Source organism: Brienomyrus brachyistius, unplaced genomic scaffold (genome assembly GCF_023856365.1).
Source record: "Brienomyrus brachyistius isolate T26 unplaced genomic scaffold, BBRACH_0.4 scaffold67, whole genome shotgun sequence".
Taxonomy (NCBI): domain Eukaryota; kingdom Metazoa; phylum Chordata; class Actinopteri; order Osteoglossiformes; family Mormyridae; genus Brienomyrus; species Brienomyrus brachyistius.
The window spans coordinates 1,541,197-1,559,738 of record NW_026042342.1 but is presented as its reverse complement, the minus strand read 5'-3'; the positions used below and the strand labels follow the sequence as shown (position 1 = coordinate 1,559,738).

General features: G+C 52.1%; 1 protein-coding gene across 1 annotated transcript in view; it reads left to right on the top strand.

Moving 5' to 3' along the window:
• LOC125725465 (regulating synaptic membrane exocytosis protein 1-like) overlaps positions 1–18,542 on the top strand; it is a 70,189-nt gene that overhangs the window by 17,055 nt on the left and 34,592 nt on the right. The window contains 4 exon segments of the mRNA XM_049002398.1: positions 7,403–7,616; positions 10,284–10,295; positions 10,794–10,814; positions 17,785–18,071. Coding sequence (XP_048858355.1) covers positions 7,403–7,616; positions 10,284–10,295; positions 10,794–10,814; positions 17,785–18,071 — 534 coding nt within the window.

The window sequence follows — 18,542 nt, the reverse complement described above, 5'->3', positions numbered from 1 at the left end:
TCTGTCATGCCGGTACTGTGCCTATCCAGCGTGCATCTTTGGGTTACTGTGGCAGCGACTGGCAGGGAACGTGGTGAAGGGGGAACGGATTTGGGAAGGGACTCCTCGAGAGAGGGGACTGAAAAGGGAGCAGGAGCAGATGGGCGAGAGGGGAGGGGCGTGTTAGCAGGCTATGGCATGAGGGGAGGGAGGGGGCCGGGGGGGGGGGGGGGGTGCTTACGTTTTGCCTGGAAGCAGGACGACACAGAGGGTGGCGGGGTGGGTGGGCAGCTCCGCCAGGACCGAGTCGGCCAAAGGCAGGTCTTTTTTTCTGTGTGGGAGTAGGCGCCATATGCCAGAGCTCAGCGTGGGAGAGAGGCACAGCGCCCCCCAGCTGACATGTGTGCATAAGCGGAAAGAGCCGCGGAAATAGGCCAAGCAGGGCCGGGGCCAAGTTTCTGACCCGGAGAGCTAAGTCCGGCCCGATTCGCTCGGGAACTGGGCGTCCTGGACCCTCCGCTCTCTCCCGGCTCTATTTACAGTGAGCTGGGGGAGGCTGGTCTGGCCTGGGCACAGGACAGTCACTGAGCTGGCGATTCTGAGCAAGTCCGGGGCCGTGCAGCATGTAATTGGTGACCACGGCATGGTGCCGCCGGACATGCGATGGACGCTGTGGGAAGTTTGCCGAACACATGGACACATGGGAGGCACCAGGCCAGAGTGGGAAAACAGCTCAGCTGAGCCGGCGCTCCAGGTGCATCCGCTCCGGCCGCACTGCCCAAACCCCCTCACCAGCACGGCAACAGTCTACTTCCTGGCAGATTTGTTGGCTCTCTCTGAATTCCTTGGATTCTAGGTCAGGCTCCTCTACCTTTAAATGTCCCCCTTTAAATGTCCATTGTACCTTCAGGTGTCTTCTGTAACCTTTAAATGTATCCTGTACCTTTAAGTGTCCCCTTTAAATGTCCTTTGTACCTTTAAGTGTCCCCCTTTTCATGTCCATTGTATCTTTAAATGTCCCCTCTACCTTTAAGTGCTCCATGTACTTTTAAGTGCCTACTGTACCTCTAATTATCTGTTGTACCTTAAGTGATTCCTGTACCTTTAAATGTGCCCTCTACCTTTGGGTGTCCCATGTGCTTTTAAGTGCCTACTGTACCTTTAATTATCTGTTGTACCTTAAGTGATCCCTGTACCTTTAAATGTGCCCTCTACCTTTGGGTGTCCCGTGTGCTTTTAAGTGCGTACTGTACCTTTAATTATCCTTTGTACCATAAGTGATCCTTGTGCCTTTAATTGTCTCCTGTAACATTCAGTGTCTCCTGTGCTTTTAAGTATCCATTGAAGCTTTTGTGTCCCTTGAATCTTTAGGTGTCCCCTGTACCTTTAAGTGTCTTTTGTACTTTTAAGTATCCCACATACTTTTAAGAGTCTCCTGTACCTTTAAAAGTGCAATGTCCCTTTAAACGTCCATTGTACCTTTAGGTATCCATTGTACCTTTAAGTGTACCTTGTTTTTTCAGGTATCCCCCATACTTTTAAGAGTCCCCTGTACCTTTAAGGTCTTTTTTTAGTTTCCCCTGTCTTTTTTCCCCGGGCTGTGACGTGCTGTTGACCGTTGGTGACTGCTAATCCGTTTGGCACACGCGCTGGCCTGGGCTCTGCTTCCCCACAGGGACACCTGTCCCCAAGGCGTGTGACACCGCAGGAGCTGGTGAACGAGGCCCGGAAGCCCCGCGTCGCCTCGGCTGTCATCCTCGCTGTTGATGGGCCTGTTTGATTAGCAATTAGCGGCGCGTGCAACGGCATGCCGTTACTTAATTAAACATGCCGTCTCGCTGGATAGTCCCTAGGCTGTCACCAAAAGCCCAAAAACTCCCCCATGGATCCCCTAATACCCCCTTGGTTTACTCATCCGGTCCAGCTTACCATGATAAAAACAGAACAAAACAAGCAAGCAAAGCTAAAAGTCAAACGAAAGCAGAGTCGCAGTTAGGTGAGGCCTCCGCAACAGGACAGGACAATGAAGCAGGACTTCTCCGCAGCGTTGTGATTCAGGCCAAACGCAGCGATGAATTTCAATCTGGAGATGTATAGGCTGTTATTAAATTAAAGCACACACTGCTGGCAGGCCTCAACACCCCCCCCTCCCCCCCCCCTTGCTCGCCGGCCCTTCCTTACAAAAATGGAGGGCAGTGTTTTATACCTCAGGTCCATTACTACGTTCGTTCTGCATTAGCGTAATTGCGGGTTCTTCTGAGAGTCCTGGCAGCGCCCGCTAGCAGTTTGGCATTCGGTCTTAATTTTCAATTAAGCACTGGGTGGAGGGGAAGGTGCGGCTGGTGCCGCGGGACTGCTGCACGTCACCGGCCCCGGCCACCAATGAGCCCTGCGGAGGGCGCCGTTCTCTGAAGTCGTCACCGTTGCCAAGGAATCTTTCCCAAGTGGCTGTCGCGGTCCGGCTCCCCCGGGTGGCACTGTGCTGCCGGCGCGCACGTCATGCGGGCTCCGGGCTGTGAGGCTGCCGGACCAGGGCCGGGCACAGATGAATCAGCGTCGCTATTGTTTCCGAAGCTTGGGACGCCAGAGACGAAAATCGCCGAGACATGGCCTTTTTACAAGTCAGGTATTTGTCACCCCCCCCCATCACCCCGGGCTTGGGGCTGTCGTTCGCGGGATCATCTCACTGTGATGAGACTGGACGGCGTTTTAGGATGTTTCTGGGAGGTGGCCGACTTTGCCCCGCTTTCAGCCATCAGCGAGATTATTTAAGTTGTCTTTAAGGAGAGGTTCCGTCTTTGGCTGCAATCGCAGACTGTCCCGTCGGAGCGATCCAGATATTGCGGGGCCACGGTGTGGTGTGATGTACCAGCAGACCGGCCGGATTGGGCAGAGATCGCTAGTAAGACGCCCACACGGGTGCTGGGGGCGAGGCGTGGCAGCCAGGGTTTTGCCACGGAGAGATTCCCAGCATCCCTGCCCATATATACATATGTGCACACACATGTATACATGCAAACTGAGGCAGTAAGGAGTAAGGTGATGTTAGTGCGGATGGGAGCTGCTGTTACTGCGCGTGAGGTGGGCATCCCCATCCATCTGTGTGGAGATTTTGGCCTGAAGTTAAGGGGTGACTCACAGTGTCTGGAGAGCCAACTCACCGCACCCTGGAAAAAAAGCAGATTATTCCTAATCTGGCCATTTTAGATCGGTGTGGGTCTGATCCGGCGGAGGCACAGGCTCGAGTTTAGAGAGGGTGGGCGGGACTAACTTTACATGGTACCTGGTACAACTCGGTCAATGGGAGCCATTATTGATATTTATTTGGAATGGATAGGGGTGTAAAATAGTGTGGAGTATAAAACAGTGCTGAGTGTAATGCAGTGCTTGGTGTAGCACTGTGCTAGGTGTAATGCAGTGCTGGTTGTAATGCAGTGTTGGGTGTAACACTATGCTAGGTGTAATGCAGTGCTGGGTGTAACACTATGCTAGGTGTAATGCAGTGCTGGGTGTAACACTGTGCTAGGTGTAATGCAGTGCTAGGGGTAGTGTCTGATTGATCTAGACTCTCCTGTTACCCAAATGCACACAAAGCTGGAGTTGGGACTCGAACCCACAACCACTGTGCCACCTGTTTACAATGTAGCACCCCTTTCAACAGTGCTCAGCTTAACTCACCCCAGAGTCCTTCCCGTTACCTGTGTTCAGACATGGTGGGGGGGGGGGGGGGGTCCCGGTCAGACTACATTCCCACCGATCTCCTTTCAGGCCGTCGTTATCTGCAGAAAAGGCCCATTAAGCGGGGGAGGGAACAGATTGAAACGAGGCCCCAATTAGCGGCTTCCCTTCAAGCTTAATTAAGACACGGTGTCAGCCAGTGTGGGGGATCTGAGGTGGGGGTGGGTGGGGGAGGGGCGACGTCACAGTCAGCAGAGTGCACACGGCCTTTAATCCTCTGAGGACTCACATGGTGCTGCTTTACTAAGGCCAGATCTTAATGTGCCCATTTCATAATCTCGTCATTCTGCTCACTTCATATCCATGATGAGCTGAAGCTCATCCAGGAGGATGAAAAATGAGGAACGTACCGCTGTGTTAGGCTTTAGATCCTGGGTTTTACTGATGCCTGTCGCCATGAGAAGCATGATTAGCGCCCCTGGCCTCTGTGTTAAAAGGGCGTGGTCCGATAGGAATCTCCATGTCCCCATTGTGCAAGTGACATGCTCTATCAGAACCCTGCACCAGTACAGTGTAGGATCTGTGCCCACAGGCTTGAATATTGATAGATAATGCCATATCATTTTCTTATAACTTTCTGAGCTTCTCCCCATTGTGGTAAACCAAATTTTAAGCTCTGAAATCTGTTGTCAAGTATGTTTGATCACCCAGTCTGTGAAGATGCACTGCCTGCATGACAAAAATGTCACTGAGAGAATGTAGCTCATTGAAAATGCTATGGAATGTGGATGGAAACTTGTTTGCATGTGAATATTTCTTAAAAAGTAAAATTTCAGCATTTGCTAAACTTATTCCGATATACAAACATCTTTCCGAATTTGCTAGATGTATGCATTTGAATTAATAAATGAACAAATCAGCAAACCAGATTTTTGCAATGATTATGTCAAGGCATGATCGATGATTTAGCAAACAAGCTAATTTTGCATGACAACAGGTACTATCAGGCAGCATGTGGCATGGTCAAATCACTGACCTAGTTACTGTGTTCTGTTTAGTATTTAAAGGGGAGGTTTCATGGTGGCACTCCCCTTTAATGCACACTCACACATTATGCGAGTATGAGGTAATGCTGTACGTTGTCTGTAACGCGACTCTGCGGAGTCCCCTTTCCATGACTCGATTCACCCCCTCCCCTCGTCCCTCGTGTTTATTTTGCTTTATTTCGCTGCAGTTTTTCATTCCGAGTCGTTACCTGATCACACATCCCATCCAACTCGAAGCGATGCCTCAGATTTAGTCTTCCTTGAATAACCTCTGCAGGATGATAGGTGATTACATAAACATGTTTCTTTTTCTCCTGAAGTATTAGACATGATGACTCCCAAAGTGGATTGCGGAAATTCCCTGCATACTGTGACAACCTGAGCTTACAGCTTGGTGTTTCTGTTACCCCTCAGGCATGGGGTGGAGGGGGCTGTTCTAGGATACTAGACTGCTCAGTATTAATGGTTTCTGTGGCCACTTGGACACCATTAGATGTACTTTCAGATCTCTGAGCACTCGTGGGTCTCCCTATCTCTCGGCGCGCTCTGATGACATCACTTCCCTTTGATCCCTGATTGGCCTGTTCCACATTCCTCACAGCCTGGTGTGACCTACCGCTAAGTGATACTACACTGACATTCCTTTATTCGGTAGATGCTTTTGTTCAAAATATATGCAATCCGGGAAGACTTGGGGGTCAGAGCACAGGGTCAGCCAGCATCCATCACCACCACAGTGATTGGAGGTTAAGGGTCTCGCTCAAAGGCCCAGCGATATGAGAACTATGGCAGACATGGGATTCGAACCCATAACCTTCCGTATACACCACAGGCACACAGCAGTCCACATAGTATAGTGATGCTTCCTTTCATGCTCAGACTTAGGAGATGAAATACACTAACCTGACAGCCCCACTGTGCCCACCCCCACCCCCGCCGTCCCTTAGGGCAGTCCCGGAGCGATCGATGTCTGCCCTTTGAGCGCCGTGTGAATTTACAGCCCCGCTGGGACGTAAACAAGGGGCCGGGGCTGAGCACATTCCTCCTCGTTGCGCCTTCAGCCAGACAGGAAGCAGGGAGGTCACGCGTGAGTAGCAAGGGCGTTCACGCCGCCTGCAGGCGGGGGGGGCGCCGCTGCGGGGGCAATGGCTGCGCCTAGGCAGGCCTCACGTGGATGCATCTCTTCATCTTTTGCATTTCACAGGCGCAATATTTTTGTCACAGGAAGTGGTGAAGGGTGGGGGGGCACTGGGGAAGGGGAGGACTGGAGGGGGTGGGAAAGTTTGGTTCCCCTTGCCTACTTTGGCGTAACTTTGTGTTTCTTAGCCTTTCAACACTCCGCTTCAAGTATTTTTAATTGCCACTGTCTGCCAAAGGGCTTTTAATCTGTTAAGTGTCTGGCCAGCACCTCCCCTCCCCCCACCCCCCTTGATAAATGGCGTGAAGGTGGCAGCAGTATCTCTGTCGCCTGGCCTGGCCCACACACCTTCTCCCCTGTAACGCTGAGCTGGTGGGGGAGTAGTTACACCTCTCACGCCTGGGCATACTGGGTCAGTCCAGTCCTTCAGGTTGTGAAACCCGTGGGTGAGACCCTGCTCCCCAAACTTGGAGTTTTCAGGAAGTTGAGTTGCCTTGGAGAGAACGATGCTGGCACAGAGCCGCTTAATAACACAGAACATTCTGCCTGGGTGCGGTGTTGGCACCCCTCCCTGGGGCTCTTTGCGGCCACATTCCTGTCTGGCACCTGCTGGCCCATCTTCGTTTTGGCATGTGCCCCCCTGCTCGGCATGCCCCGGCTCCCCCCCCGCATGCTGGTAAATTGGCACCATCCTGGCCGGCAGAGGGGTCCTTGGGCATGGAGAGCCCTTGGAGGCCAGGTGTCAACGAGAGCAGAGCTGAGGTGACAGTCATGTGTCATGCCAGACGGTCCGCGGATGGACCTGAGGTGCCAGCGAGGTGCGTCAGTGGGCAGGACAGGCCGAGAAAGGCGCAGGATTCAGGCAGATGGAGGATGACGCTAGGTCACTTGTTCAGCGTGCTGTGGTGACAGTGACACTGGGCAGCCACTGCTATGTGTGCCTGGGGGTCAGTATTTCTCTGTTTCTCTCTCACCGTCTGTCTTTCTCTGTTTCCCTAAGTCAGTATCTCTGTCACTGTCTCACTCTTGATCAGTGCCTCTCTCTGTCAGTGTCTTACTCTGTCACTGTGTCACTCTCAGTCAGTGTCTCTCTCTCTCGGTCAGTGTCTCTCTCCATCAGTGTCTGTCTCTCCATCAGTCTCTCTTTCTGTCAGTGTCTCACTCTTGGTCAGTGTCTTTCTGTCAGTGTCTTTGTCAGTGTCTCAGTCTTGGTCAATGTCTCTCTCTGTCTTTGTCTCACTCTGCCACTGTGTCACTCTCAGTCAGTGTCTCTCTCTCTCGGTCAGTGTCTCTCTCCATCAGTATCTGTCTCTCCATCAGTCTCTCTTTCTGTCAGTGTCTCACTCTTGGTCAGTGTCTGTCTGTCAGTGTCTCAGTCTTGGTCAATGTCTCTCTCTGTCTTTGTCTCACTCTTGCTCAGTGTCTCTCTACGTCGGTGTCTCTCTTCGTTGGTTTTCTCTCTCTTTATCCATGTCTCTCTCTGTTGGTATATGTGCTGCAGCCCAGTCGTTGACTGACGCCCCCCCCCGCCTCCCCTCCTCCCCTCTCCCCTTGCTATCAGAAGGCTGCACCAGCAGTTCGAGAGCTACAAGGAGCAAGTGCGTCGCATCGGTGCCGACACGCGGCGCCAGCAGAGCCTGCACCGGGACGACGCCCCCACCTGTGGCATCTGCCGCAAGACCAAGTTTGCCGACGGCTGTGGCCACCTCTGCTCCTACTGCCAGACCAAGTTCTGCGCTCGCTGTGGAGGCCGGGTCTCCCTGCGCTCCAACAATGTGAGGCGTCGCCCCCTCTCCGCCACCCCCCCCGTCTATGTCTGTCTGCTCACCCCGTCCCCCCCATGACCCTTCCCACATACGATCCATCTCACCTCTTTCATAGGAATGTTTCTTCATTCGTGTCCCAGAAGCGCTCTGGGCGTGACTCGCCATATGCCACCGTTCACGGTGCTGCCCCCACTATGCCCCCCCCAACATCCCCCCCCCCCCCCCAGAACGGGATGCCAAACCGGGCGGGCACCAGTATAGCTAACTGTTGATTAGAAAAAGTGTATTAGCTACAGCCCAGCAACAGCACTGCAGGATTCTAATGAGGGGGCGTGGCCTTCCCATCATGCCCCATCTGAAACCCCTCCCAAAAGCAGGGAGAAACACCATGTGAAATCCACAGTTGACCCCCAATTGGGAGTTTTGCCATGTGATTTACTGTATGTGGGCATAGATTTGTCAGATTTATAGAATAAAGCACATATTTAGGTTGGAAAAATTAGCTTTACCTAAACCGTAGCCGAGATGAGCCCGGATTAATGTAACAGCTCGGTGTGTACGGGGTTAAACACGCAGCACATGTCAGAGGCACCCTGATCCTGGAGGAGGCTGGAGATCTGACCTGAGATCAGTGGGCTCGCCTACAGCCATTTGGCCTTTTGACCTGCTAATTTATGTCAAGAAGTACAGATGACTCACACAAGGTCAGTGCTAACTGCTGAACAACCCCCCCCCCCAAAAAATAAAGACAATTAAATTAAAATTAGTGTGTGCCTGATAAAAATCGCTTTGCTGCATTTTGAGGCATCGTTAATGAGCGGGCAGGATCCGTGGTGATGCGAAGGCTCGGGTTCGAGGTTCCGACGATCGGGGGGGGTACCCTACGGTAGCCCTGCTGAGTGCTGGGAAAGGTTAATGAGGTATTAGTCAGGGGGGTTGGCATGATCACTGAGAGTACTGGGGGTCTTGAAAAGGAGCACAGCATAGGAAGGGTGGGGGCCACCGCTGCAGGAAATCCCTCAAATGGTGCCCACCCCCCCAGAGTTCCCCTGTGAGATGGCTGCTGCTGGACCCAGCGTCCTAATTAGCGTTTATCAGTAACGAAACGGCACAGGGAGGCAGGCAGGAGGGGGGGCCTTGATGTGTGATTCGGGGGGCAGCCGTATGCAACAAGAGCGGAAAGGGTAACATGGTGCTAATTATCCAGGGCTCCTGAAGGGGGCAGGATGCCGGGAGGACAGGTCCACAGGTGGGGCCCGGAGGAGGAGGTCCCTAGCAGGCCCGTTGAGGGCCGGCCGTCGGCAAGAAAGGGGCCCCCTTTTGGGGCAGCCAACCTGGCAGGCGGCTCACCAGGCCCGGGCCTGCCGAGAGACAAGCTGTCGCATTTCCTCCAGACCCAGCTGCGCCTGCTGCCAGGGAGCGGACTGATGCTGCAGGGGCCCCAGCACCTGGTCTTGGCTGTACAACTTCTATACAGAGCCATGGCATACTTACGCCACTGAGGCTGAGGAGGCGCTAGTACTTCAGAGGACCAGTGGGGGCAGCAGCGAACACCGCTGTCTCTGTGCCCAGAAATAATAATAATACAAGTGCATGAATAAAAACAGCACACTTAATCAGTGACGGATTACGAGGGTCCATTCGTTTTCTAACAAGCTGCGGTACATCCAGACATCTGTATCTAGGAATCTGCTACAGGATCATGGTGAATCTGGAGCTTAAACACGGGGCACAGCCTCCCAGGACACTGCAGGGCACAAACACACATGCTCACCTAACAGCCTCTGGACTGTGGGAAGGACCCCAGGCAAACACCCAAACTCCATCAGTGGCGGGAATCGAACCCACAACCCTGAAGATGCATTCTTAAAATACAGCAGAAAAGCGTGTGTGGTTCATGACCCATACTGGGATCAGGCTTCTCTGTACCTTCCGGTGTGAGTCCGCCAGGAGCCTGCTCTGGGAGCGCCGGCCGACCGGAACGATCTGATTAGCACGTACATATACATGTAGTTATATAAACCACCTCCATTGGTTTCCGTTGCTGCCCCACCCATGCTGTCTCTCTGGCAACATTTGCATACTAACATATCTATTTCTACGGGTTTGCATCTTCGGCCAATGCACACATTCATGAGCCCGCTGCATTTCCTGCGACCACCGTGATGTAACTAGCATGTCGCTGCATGGCAGGATTTCCGCGTGAGCGCAACGCGCCGGGTGTGAGTATCTCCCCATACACAATAAGGAATAAATCTCCCTGCATTCTTGAACGCATTTAGTCGCGTGCGTCGCAGTTCCTCGTCCGCCTCGCTTCCCTGCGCCTTCTATCTGTCGCTTTTAGAAACACACCCGTTGTCTTACCCATCTTTAACCCCACCTTCTAAACCAAAGTGCACAAATGCAGCATGGCTGGCAGACCATGCAGGCTTGGCCCACCCAATCGTAAGCTTAGCCTGATTCCATCCATCTGTGATCATGCACGATCCTGTCACTGATCACACAGTGGGTCGCATGCTCTTACACACCTGTCATCAGCCCCATCCCCACCTCCATGTGCCTCATACCAGTGACCTTTAACACTCTCTCTCTTTCTCCTTCCCTCTCTCTCTCTACCTCTCTCTCTCTCCTTCCCTCCCTCTCTTCCTCCCTGCTTCCTGGGCTGCCTCGCACAAGGAGGACAAAGTGGTTAGCACCTTTTCTCTTCTTATTCTTCATGTCGTGAAACTCCACCCCCACCCCCGCCACTCTCCGTGCTGGTGGACTGAGGCATGCATTAAGGTGGTGGGGGGGATCATCTTGTTTTCTACATGTCCGGAGCCTCTCTGTAGATGGGGGCGGCCTGTTTAGTCAGCATTTATTGTGTATAATATAGATCCAACAGTAATGCAACGCGGGTGTGTGTGTGTGCGTGTGTGTCTTTGTGCATGTGTGTGACAGGCAGTCTGCAGCCCCCACATGCGCATAAAAAGCCAATGTAATAAATTAATTTGCCGCCTGATCCAGCTTATGAGCCAGTAACGTGAGTAATGTCAGCGCATCTTAACTTGTGTGTGTTTTTTCCCGAAAGAGGTTTTTGAAATGTGACAGGCGGCCGGCGGCAGGGCGTGGGTAAGCTGGGGCTCATGGGTAACGCGTGACTAACCGGCCACCATTGCTTTGTGTCCCCCACCCCCCCCCCAAAAGTGTCACATAGTGAAGGACAGGGTAAGGCTCTCTCTGCAGATCCTGCATGAGTCACAGCCCCCAGCGGGCGGCTGCATGAGTTTTGTGCCGCCCTCTGGCTGGCTGGGGGTGGGGGGGGCTGGGGGGCACAGCTGATCCCCCCCCCCACTCCACCACATCTCCCCCCCCCCCCCCCCCGGGCCCACACAGATGCGCCCCGTGAATGCATGCTGCCTGCCCCCCCCCCGGCTTGGGACCGCGATCGGTATGCCACTAGAAAGGGGAGGAGTTTCGGCACACCTTTCTAGAGCAGACTCCCCCCCCGTCCAGTGTCAGCCCCCCCCACCCTAATGTCCGTCAAACTTCTGGCCTAACCAAAGGAGCCGGTCCCGTCTTGATTTTTGCAGGAGATTTCCAAAAAAAAAAACTGAAAGTAGGAAATTTAAACCGGAGATTTCCTAAAAAAAACAAGTCCGTCTTTGTGTCGTTTTCCTGTCTGTGTTTGTTCTGTGCCAAACCTTGCGTGGGTCTGTCCTCAACTGTGCCTTTATGAAAGTCTGGGTTACCTAGAATTAACCTCCCCTCCCCCCACCCAAGACCCCCAATCCTCAGTCTGTCTGACACTCGTGTCAGCGGGACACGCTCGCTTTTGTCACCTTCACGTCAAACCGCCCTTCTCCTTCCCCACCCAGTTAACCTGGGAGCCTGGCATTTATAAAAGTGAAATTTCCCATAATACCTCATTGAGCTCTGCCACGCTGCCAGCGCTCCCCCTAACCCCGGGAGAGCTGTTCTTGGGGATGAACATGGCCAGTCAGGCTCCCAGAAGGAGACATTGTTCTTTGCCTCTAAAAAGAGAAAACGGCACGTCGTCAGTGAACCCTATAGATGTGGCTTTGGCCCAATGATCCCATTCCTTACCAAGCTCCGCTTGTTTAAAGGGCTGCCTTTCGCCACTAAGACATTCTCTGTTTTGTTTTTTTTTTTTGCGTGACGCTCGTTCCATTATCACTGCAGACTTCTTAAAAAGGGCAAAAAAGAGTCCGATTTTTTTGCCCTGGAGTTGCATCACCGCTCTACAGACTGTGCCCCGCGGTGGTACACCACCCAAAGCGCACCCCTCACCCCTCCTGGCCCACCCGCACGCACACCCAGCAGACTGCGTTCATCTAACCCCCAGCTCCCCACCCCGACAGACACATGGCTTCACCGGCACAGCATATGTTCCAAACGGTCTTACTGCACCTTGATATCAACCGAGAACCGTCCTGCTTTCAGAGAGGATGGGGGATCTTATGTGCATGTTCTTCTAACCTAAAAGGGGAATTCCACTGAAAACTTGAGGTGCTTAATCATCTGTCTCTCTTGGGTATGGACTCATACCCAGTATATCTTTCTTCCATTGTTTTTAATCGCTACCTTTCCGTAGCACCATGCAATTTCACGACAGCCGCGGGAAGGAGAAGCTAAACACCACAATGCAGGAAGGGTATCGTTATAATTCTAGCAGGGAGTCTTTGTCTGAGTTCCGAGTGTAATGGATACATGACCCACCCCGGGGACCTGTGCAGACACTAATGTGGACAGAATCGTCCCTAACCCGTGCTGAATGACAGCTTCCTTCAGGGACATCTTCACGTCCGGTTTTCCTCATGCTGCCAAGTCGATTCAATTTCTTGAAATTTCCTTAAACGACTATCTCGTGCCAGTGAAACGTGACAGATCGGCGTGCAGGTCTTCGCTAGACGAGCATTGTCTCAGCTCTCAGTGGAATTCCCCTGGAAATGACCCCAGCCTGCGGGCCGATGTCCCACTAACAGCCTGTAATGTCAGACCTGGCGTGGACTCACTGCCCGCACCGTGTCGGGCTCCGCAAGGATGACAGTCAGTCCATGGTGAGACTGGATATAAGATATTTTTGGAGTATTTCATCCAGAATGAGGATGAGCACAGAAGACAGCCCTGTAGCCGTTAGTTTAGGCAAGTTCAATTAATGGAGAAAAATCAGGCAGTGTAAATCACTGTCCTCCACTACTGGACATGTAGCAGTGCCATCCAGTGGCCAAACCCAGGAGTGCAGCTGGTTAAGGAGCCCGAGAGAGAGCGGAAAAAAATAACTATTCTGTGTGAAGTAGCTGTCCGTCTAAACATGCTTTTTCTGGGTAAGACCTCCACCAGCCCACCCCCCCACTAGAGAAACGTGTTGGATATTTGGGTGCCAGGCCAGCATCCCACACTCTGTTGTCGGCTAAGGTATTGACCCACTTAGTTTGGAGGAGACTCATTTGTTTGGAAAAGGGAGCCATCACATTGATCTGCAGACACCGTGTCACAGGGAAGCCTACACCCCATTTTTGGGGAGGGGTGGCGAGGGGGGGTCTGAGTTTTGTAATATCAGCAGGCACCTGCCGTAAATTCCCAGTACTATTGACCTACTATTGAAATACTACATTTCGTCCTGAAATATGAGGGGTTCTTATAAATACCCTGGTGGGGTGGGGGGGGGGGGGGGGAGGGATGCAGCTTAGCGGGAGAGGAGGGGTGGAGATCATGAGCCTCGTTAGAGGGAATGGCGGCTGGTCTCCATCGCGGCCTTCTCTCCACCTTAGTCAGGATTGATAGTCCTGTGACTTATGGGCGGAGGTTTGACTTGGGCCAGTCCATACATCAAGTTGCTAGGCCGCCTGCACATCCCCCCACCCCTCGTTTCACCTGCGCCATCCACGCTGTCGTCCGTGATATTTATGCTAAACGACAGCGTTTCGTGCCTCCCTGGTTACAGATCCACTCTCCCCTCGACGGCAGATGGAGCGGATTAGCATAAATGAATAAAGAGTGGTTTAAAAAAAACCCATTGATGAATGACCGGTATCCGGGGCGCTGGATCCGGAGCGGATCGGCGCACCTGGGACTGTCAGCCACGGCAGCCATGCTTTGGGAAGTAGGCCAGGGGCGGGGCTTGTACCCTGCGCCAGACTGCACTGGGCCTCCCTGACTGCAGGGGACGCTGTGCTCTCCACTGATATTCCCTTCAGGATGAGACTCCATAATGGTCCCTCAGTGGTGGTGGCCACAGCGCACAGCTGATCCCTGTGCAGATCTCACGGTGAATCTGGGCTAAACCCGGACTGATCATCATAACACCCAGCATCCTGCACAGCTCCTGAGAGGCCAGCTGGCTATGGCAGCCACAGCTACGTGCTGCACTGACTGAACACAGCGTGGACTGCTGCATAGTATTTCACTGTCACAATCAGCAGTCTGACCTACAGTAGCAGGCAGGCCTACAGTGTGTGTTCAGTAACTCCGCAGTATGCAAGCATATAGAGACTCATTCTTTCACAGAGATAAAACAGATCCGTTTTTGCTCTCGCTCCCGGCCTGTGTAGCATCGGCATAGTCCCACAGATGCCCCTCCCTCATCCTTAAACATCATAGGATCCCACCACTAACACCTAAGTGACAACATGGGGAAACATCACGGAGGACTGATCATACCGGTGGTGGTCTCCCTGGTCCCGATCCGTCCATCTGCAGAGTCATAGATTGACCTCAGTGTTCGAGTCGCATGACCAGCTCTGAGGTCACCACAGCGCCCCCCCCCCCCCAGTTGGGTGCAGGAATCTGTTGCTCCCCATAACTAGAGACTTTCATGCTAATGTACGCTAAGGCATGCTAAGTCTGTGGTCCGTGTGATTCCGGCATCCCTGCCTAGCCAGTTGGTCACCATGGAAAGCCGACTGTCTCGATAGCGAAGTGTAACTCGGGCATGAATAAGATATTAGTGACGTAGCTAAATGCCAGCCCACTCAGAGTGACCTCCCCACACACACACAGGCCCCGCCCACCTATACACCAAAAGCCCCGCCTTCTTCTAGGTGGCTCCGTTATACATGCTAAAAACACGACACCATGTTGGGTCAACAGAACTATGAGTGATATTGTGGGGAGTTTACGAGTATGATCCCCTAACTGCAGTACAGCGATTTGATCCACAGCAAAACGGTAGCGCGTGTCCAGCCACTTTAAAAGGCATGGCTTCCAGGCGACCAATCGCAAATGTCGTCTCATTCTGAATTTCTCGATCTGTCCCGCGCGACTTAGCTCTGGCCAGGAGGAGTACATGGTGCTTTCACTGCCCTAATTCTGTACCCAGTTCCTCCCGCTTCACCTCTGCTATGAGTATCTCCACACACACCATTAGAAATGAGTTTTCCAGGTTAATATGCTGAGCTGCCCATTAAAACGGGCAGAATGATCTCACCCTTCGCCGGATGTATCTGGGCATTCTCCTCCCAAGCAGGCTTCTCTACTCAGCATTCAGGATCGCTGTCCCACGAATTTAATTTGCCCCCCCATCCCGTCGCTCCGACTGTGAGTGTCACTTTAATGAATTAATGCTTCCCTCCTTCCGCTTGAGGTGAGCCTTTAGAAATTGAGCCGCTCTCTGCTAATTAGAGAAGTTTTTCGTCCTGGAGAACTTCAGCAGAAGCTTCTTCTTCCGGCACATTTCCAACGCTGGGCTGGTGTATGGAATGATGGCCGAGAACCCCATCACTTACTGGGAGGGCCGCTGCAGGTGCCTGACAGCTGGGTACGCTGCAGCTGACTTACTCGAGATTAGCTGTGTTCGGCCCTCGGCGTCCACAGTCAGGATGTGATGGAGCGGCCTGCTTCCCTGATCCTGGTCACGGCGCCTCAGAGGCACAGCTGTGTACGAGAGCCTGTGCTGAGTCAGAGCCCTTCCCGCCAGACTCTTGTTTTGTTTATTTATCTGGTCTCAGTTTGGAAAAGGCAAATTGGATTTAAAAACTCTAGCTTCAGATCTGTGGGCAAATCCATTTCCTGTAAATATGCTACTTGGGAATAAGGGGCTTTGGATATCTTCATAAATTTCGGGGCAGCTCCTCTTTGGCTCCATGGAGTTTTTTTGCGGACACCGAGTGAAATTTTGAAGCTGTTATGGGCCACGCAGTACCTCAATTCAGGGTGCTCTGTGCTGGGTGTATCTGCTTTTGGTTCAGTGCTCTAGTATAAGCTTGGCAGCATTGTCTGACTCAGCAGGTTATGATGATGCTGTATTTGTATCCGGAAGGTTGCTGGTTCAAATCCCTGGGTCACCAGAGTGATAGCGCAATTGGATCCCTAAGCGAGGCCTGTAATTCCATGCCCCCCCCCCCCCTTGCTCCTGGGGTTGTCTGACCCTGCTTATCCTTTTGTACTCCACAGACCTGGTAAGACATGCACTGTATAATGTCCCATCTTCCTTTGACAGAGAAGAATTTTGTTTACACTCCCTGCCCTCTCTCCCGTCCAGTGTGACTTTGGGGAGAGGTTGGTCCTGGCTGTGCTCCTGGGGGTGGTTCTATATGACCTCATAGCAGCTATAAGTGTATTCAGTTTAGACAGTAAGATGTAATACATATTATACACATGCCACTTTAAATGTTTTAGACTTCTGCTAACCTGAGAGTTGCTCGCAGCTTGCGTAAACCCCTGTACTTCAAAACGATGCCTTTAAAAGATTTCCTGGCACTGCAAGGGCACCAGAAGGCTGCTGCTCAGATCAATTGTTTGGCCTCACAGCTCTCTGGCTGTGGGTGCCTTCTGAGCGGGACGCAAACACACATACACAGACATGAGTGTTAGTTAAGGGCTTTTAAGGGGCTGGGAGACTGCAGGGCTGCAAATAGTCATGTCGACATCGCCAGCCCCAGAAAGACGACTTACCACTTTCTGAGGCTGCGACTTACCACTTTCTGCATAGCAGCCTCCCGCGTAGGTAGAGCCGCACGATTACTGGGTTTCTATGCAGCAAATAGCCTTTTATGAAAGGATGTGTTGAGGAATTAACCAAATAACACTGAATAAAGTTACACTTTACAGATATGCAGAGGTAGGTATTTCACAGTGATTAATCTTTCATATTCTCTGACGAATTAGCTAGAAGGTCTGGGGATTTGAACCGGCAACCTACCTCATCCTTACCCACAACTACACCAAGTGATTACTTGATGCCTGGCCCAGCTACAGACCCTCATCCAGCATTTGTCATGCCCCCGTTCACCCAATTCTAAGAGGGACTTGCTGTCATATTTTACTATCTTGTTTTCAGCGTCCCTGATGTCAGTTGTCATGCTGACAGCTATCTTGAAACATGGCTTTCGAAACGGATCATTTGACCAGCGTATAGCTTTCCTGACTACTTGTTAGAGACCGGTATCCCCCCAGATGTTCATATTTCACCTCTACAGTGCTCTATCTTGAATACATCTAAGCTACATCTGGTCAAATTCTTCAGCCATCAAAATAACAAAACAACACATTTAGTGTAGGACAGGGGTGTCAAACTCCAGTCCTGGGGGGCCAGAGCCCTGCACATTTTTGGGTTTCCCCTCATTTAACACACCTGATTCAACTTCTTTGCTAATTACCACACAGCTCTTGAGCTGAATCACTTGTGGTGGAACAGGGAAAGAACCAAGCTACACAGGGCTCCAGACCCCCAGGACTGCAGTTTGACATCCCTGGTCCAAGATGTTCCTAAGACTGCATCTGGTAGCATGGGAACGTGAGAGGATGTCTGCATCCCAGCTTGTGGCCAGAATGATGGCTGAGATGTTCCCTGGACCATTCCGGGGTATCTAGGTTACAGCATCCACAGTCTTTCGCTAAGTGACTGGTGGACCGAACGTCCGAAGGGTATTTTTATAAATGACGACATGTGCTGTTTGTATAGTAGCATGGAGTAGTGTGCTGATTCTAAGCCTGTACCGAAATAGAAACACTGGCAATAGCAATCTGGGGCAATGTTTTCTGATAGAAGTTTCTCAAGAGTGGATATTTTGTTCCCCCTTTTCAGATCAGAGCTGCCCAAAGGATATGCCTGCGTACATTTTGGATCTCTCTTCATGAATTAAATGTGCATCCAGACAGGCATAGTCGCGGTCACCTGATTCTCCGCCCCGTCTGTGTGTCCTCCCATCTCCTCCTCTCTGATTCCTCGCCACAGGTCATGTGGGTGTGCAACTTGTGCCGCAAGCAGCAGGAGATCCTCACCAAGTCGGGGGAGTGGTTCTCGGGGCAGGGGGCCAAGCCCAACGCGTTGGGCGCCGCCCACAGCGACCCGGCCATGTTTGACAAGAAGGTGCGCTCCAGGTCGCAGGCCCCGCTGAACTCGGGCCCCGGGCCTGGCCAGGATGCCCTGCCGCCTGCTACGGCTGACCGCACCAAGGGCCCCGATGCTGGCCAGACGGGGGCGCCCACCTCCCGATCCCGGAGCGAGCCTCCCAGGGAGAAGTACGTGCTTTCGCCTGCATAGTTATTATTTATCATACCCTGGGTTAGTCCACTAATGTAACAAGTTGCTGTTGCACCAGTTTAGTGATGAACCCACACTATCCATCCATCCATCCATCCATCCAGCCATCCATCCATCCATCCATCCATCTATCTATCCATCCATCCATCCATCATCCATCCATCCATCCATCCATCCATCCATCCATCCATCTATCTATCTATCTATCTATCTATCTATCTATCTATCTATCTATCTATCTATCTATCTATCTATCGTCCATTTCCCTATGTAATTCCATGCAGAATATTGCTCCTGGCATTTAATATCAGAAATAAAAAGTCAGTTACTCTTCTTACTCAAAATCCAAAGTTGGGTTGAAAGTTTTAACCTCTAAAAACCTTCAATTCCTCTGATCCTTCGATGGTTAGTAATGGCTGACAGTCCACTGCGGGGTACTGATGCTCTGA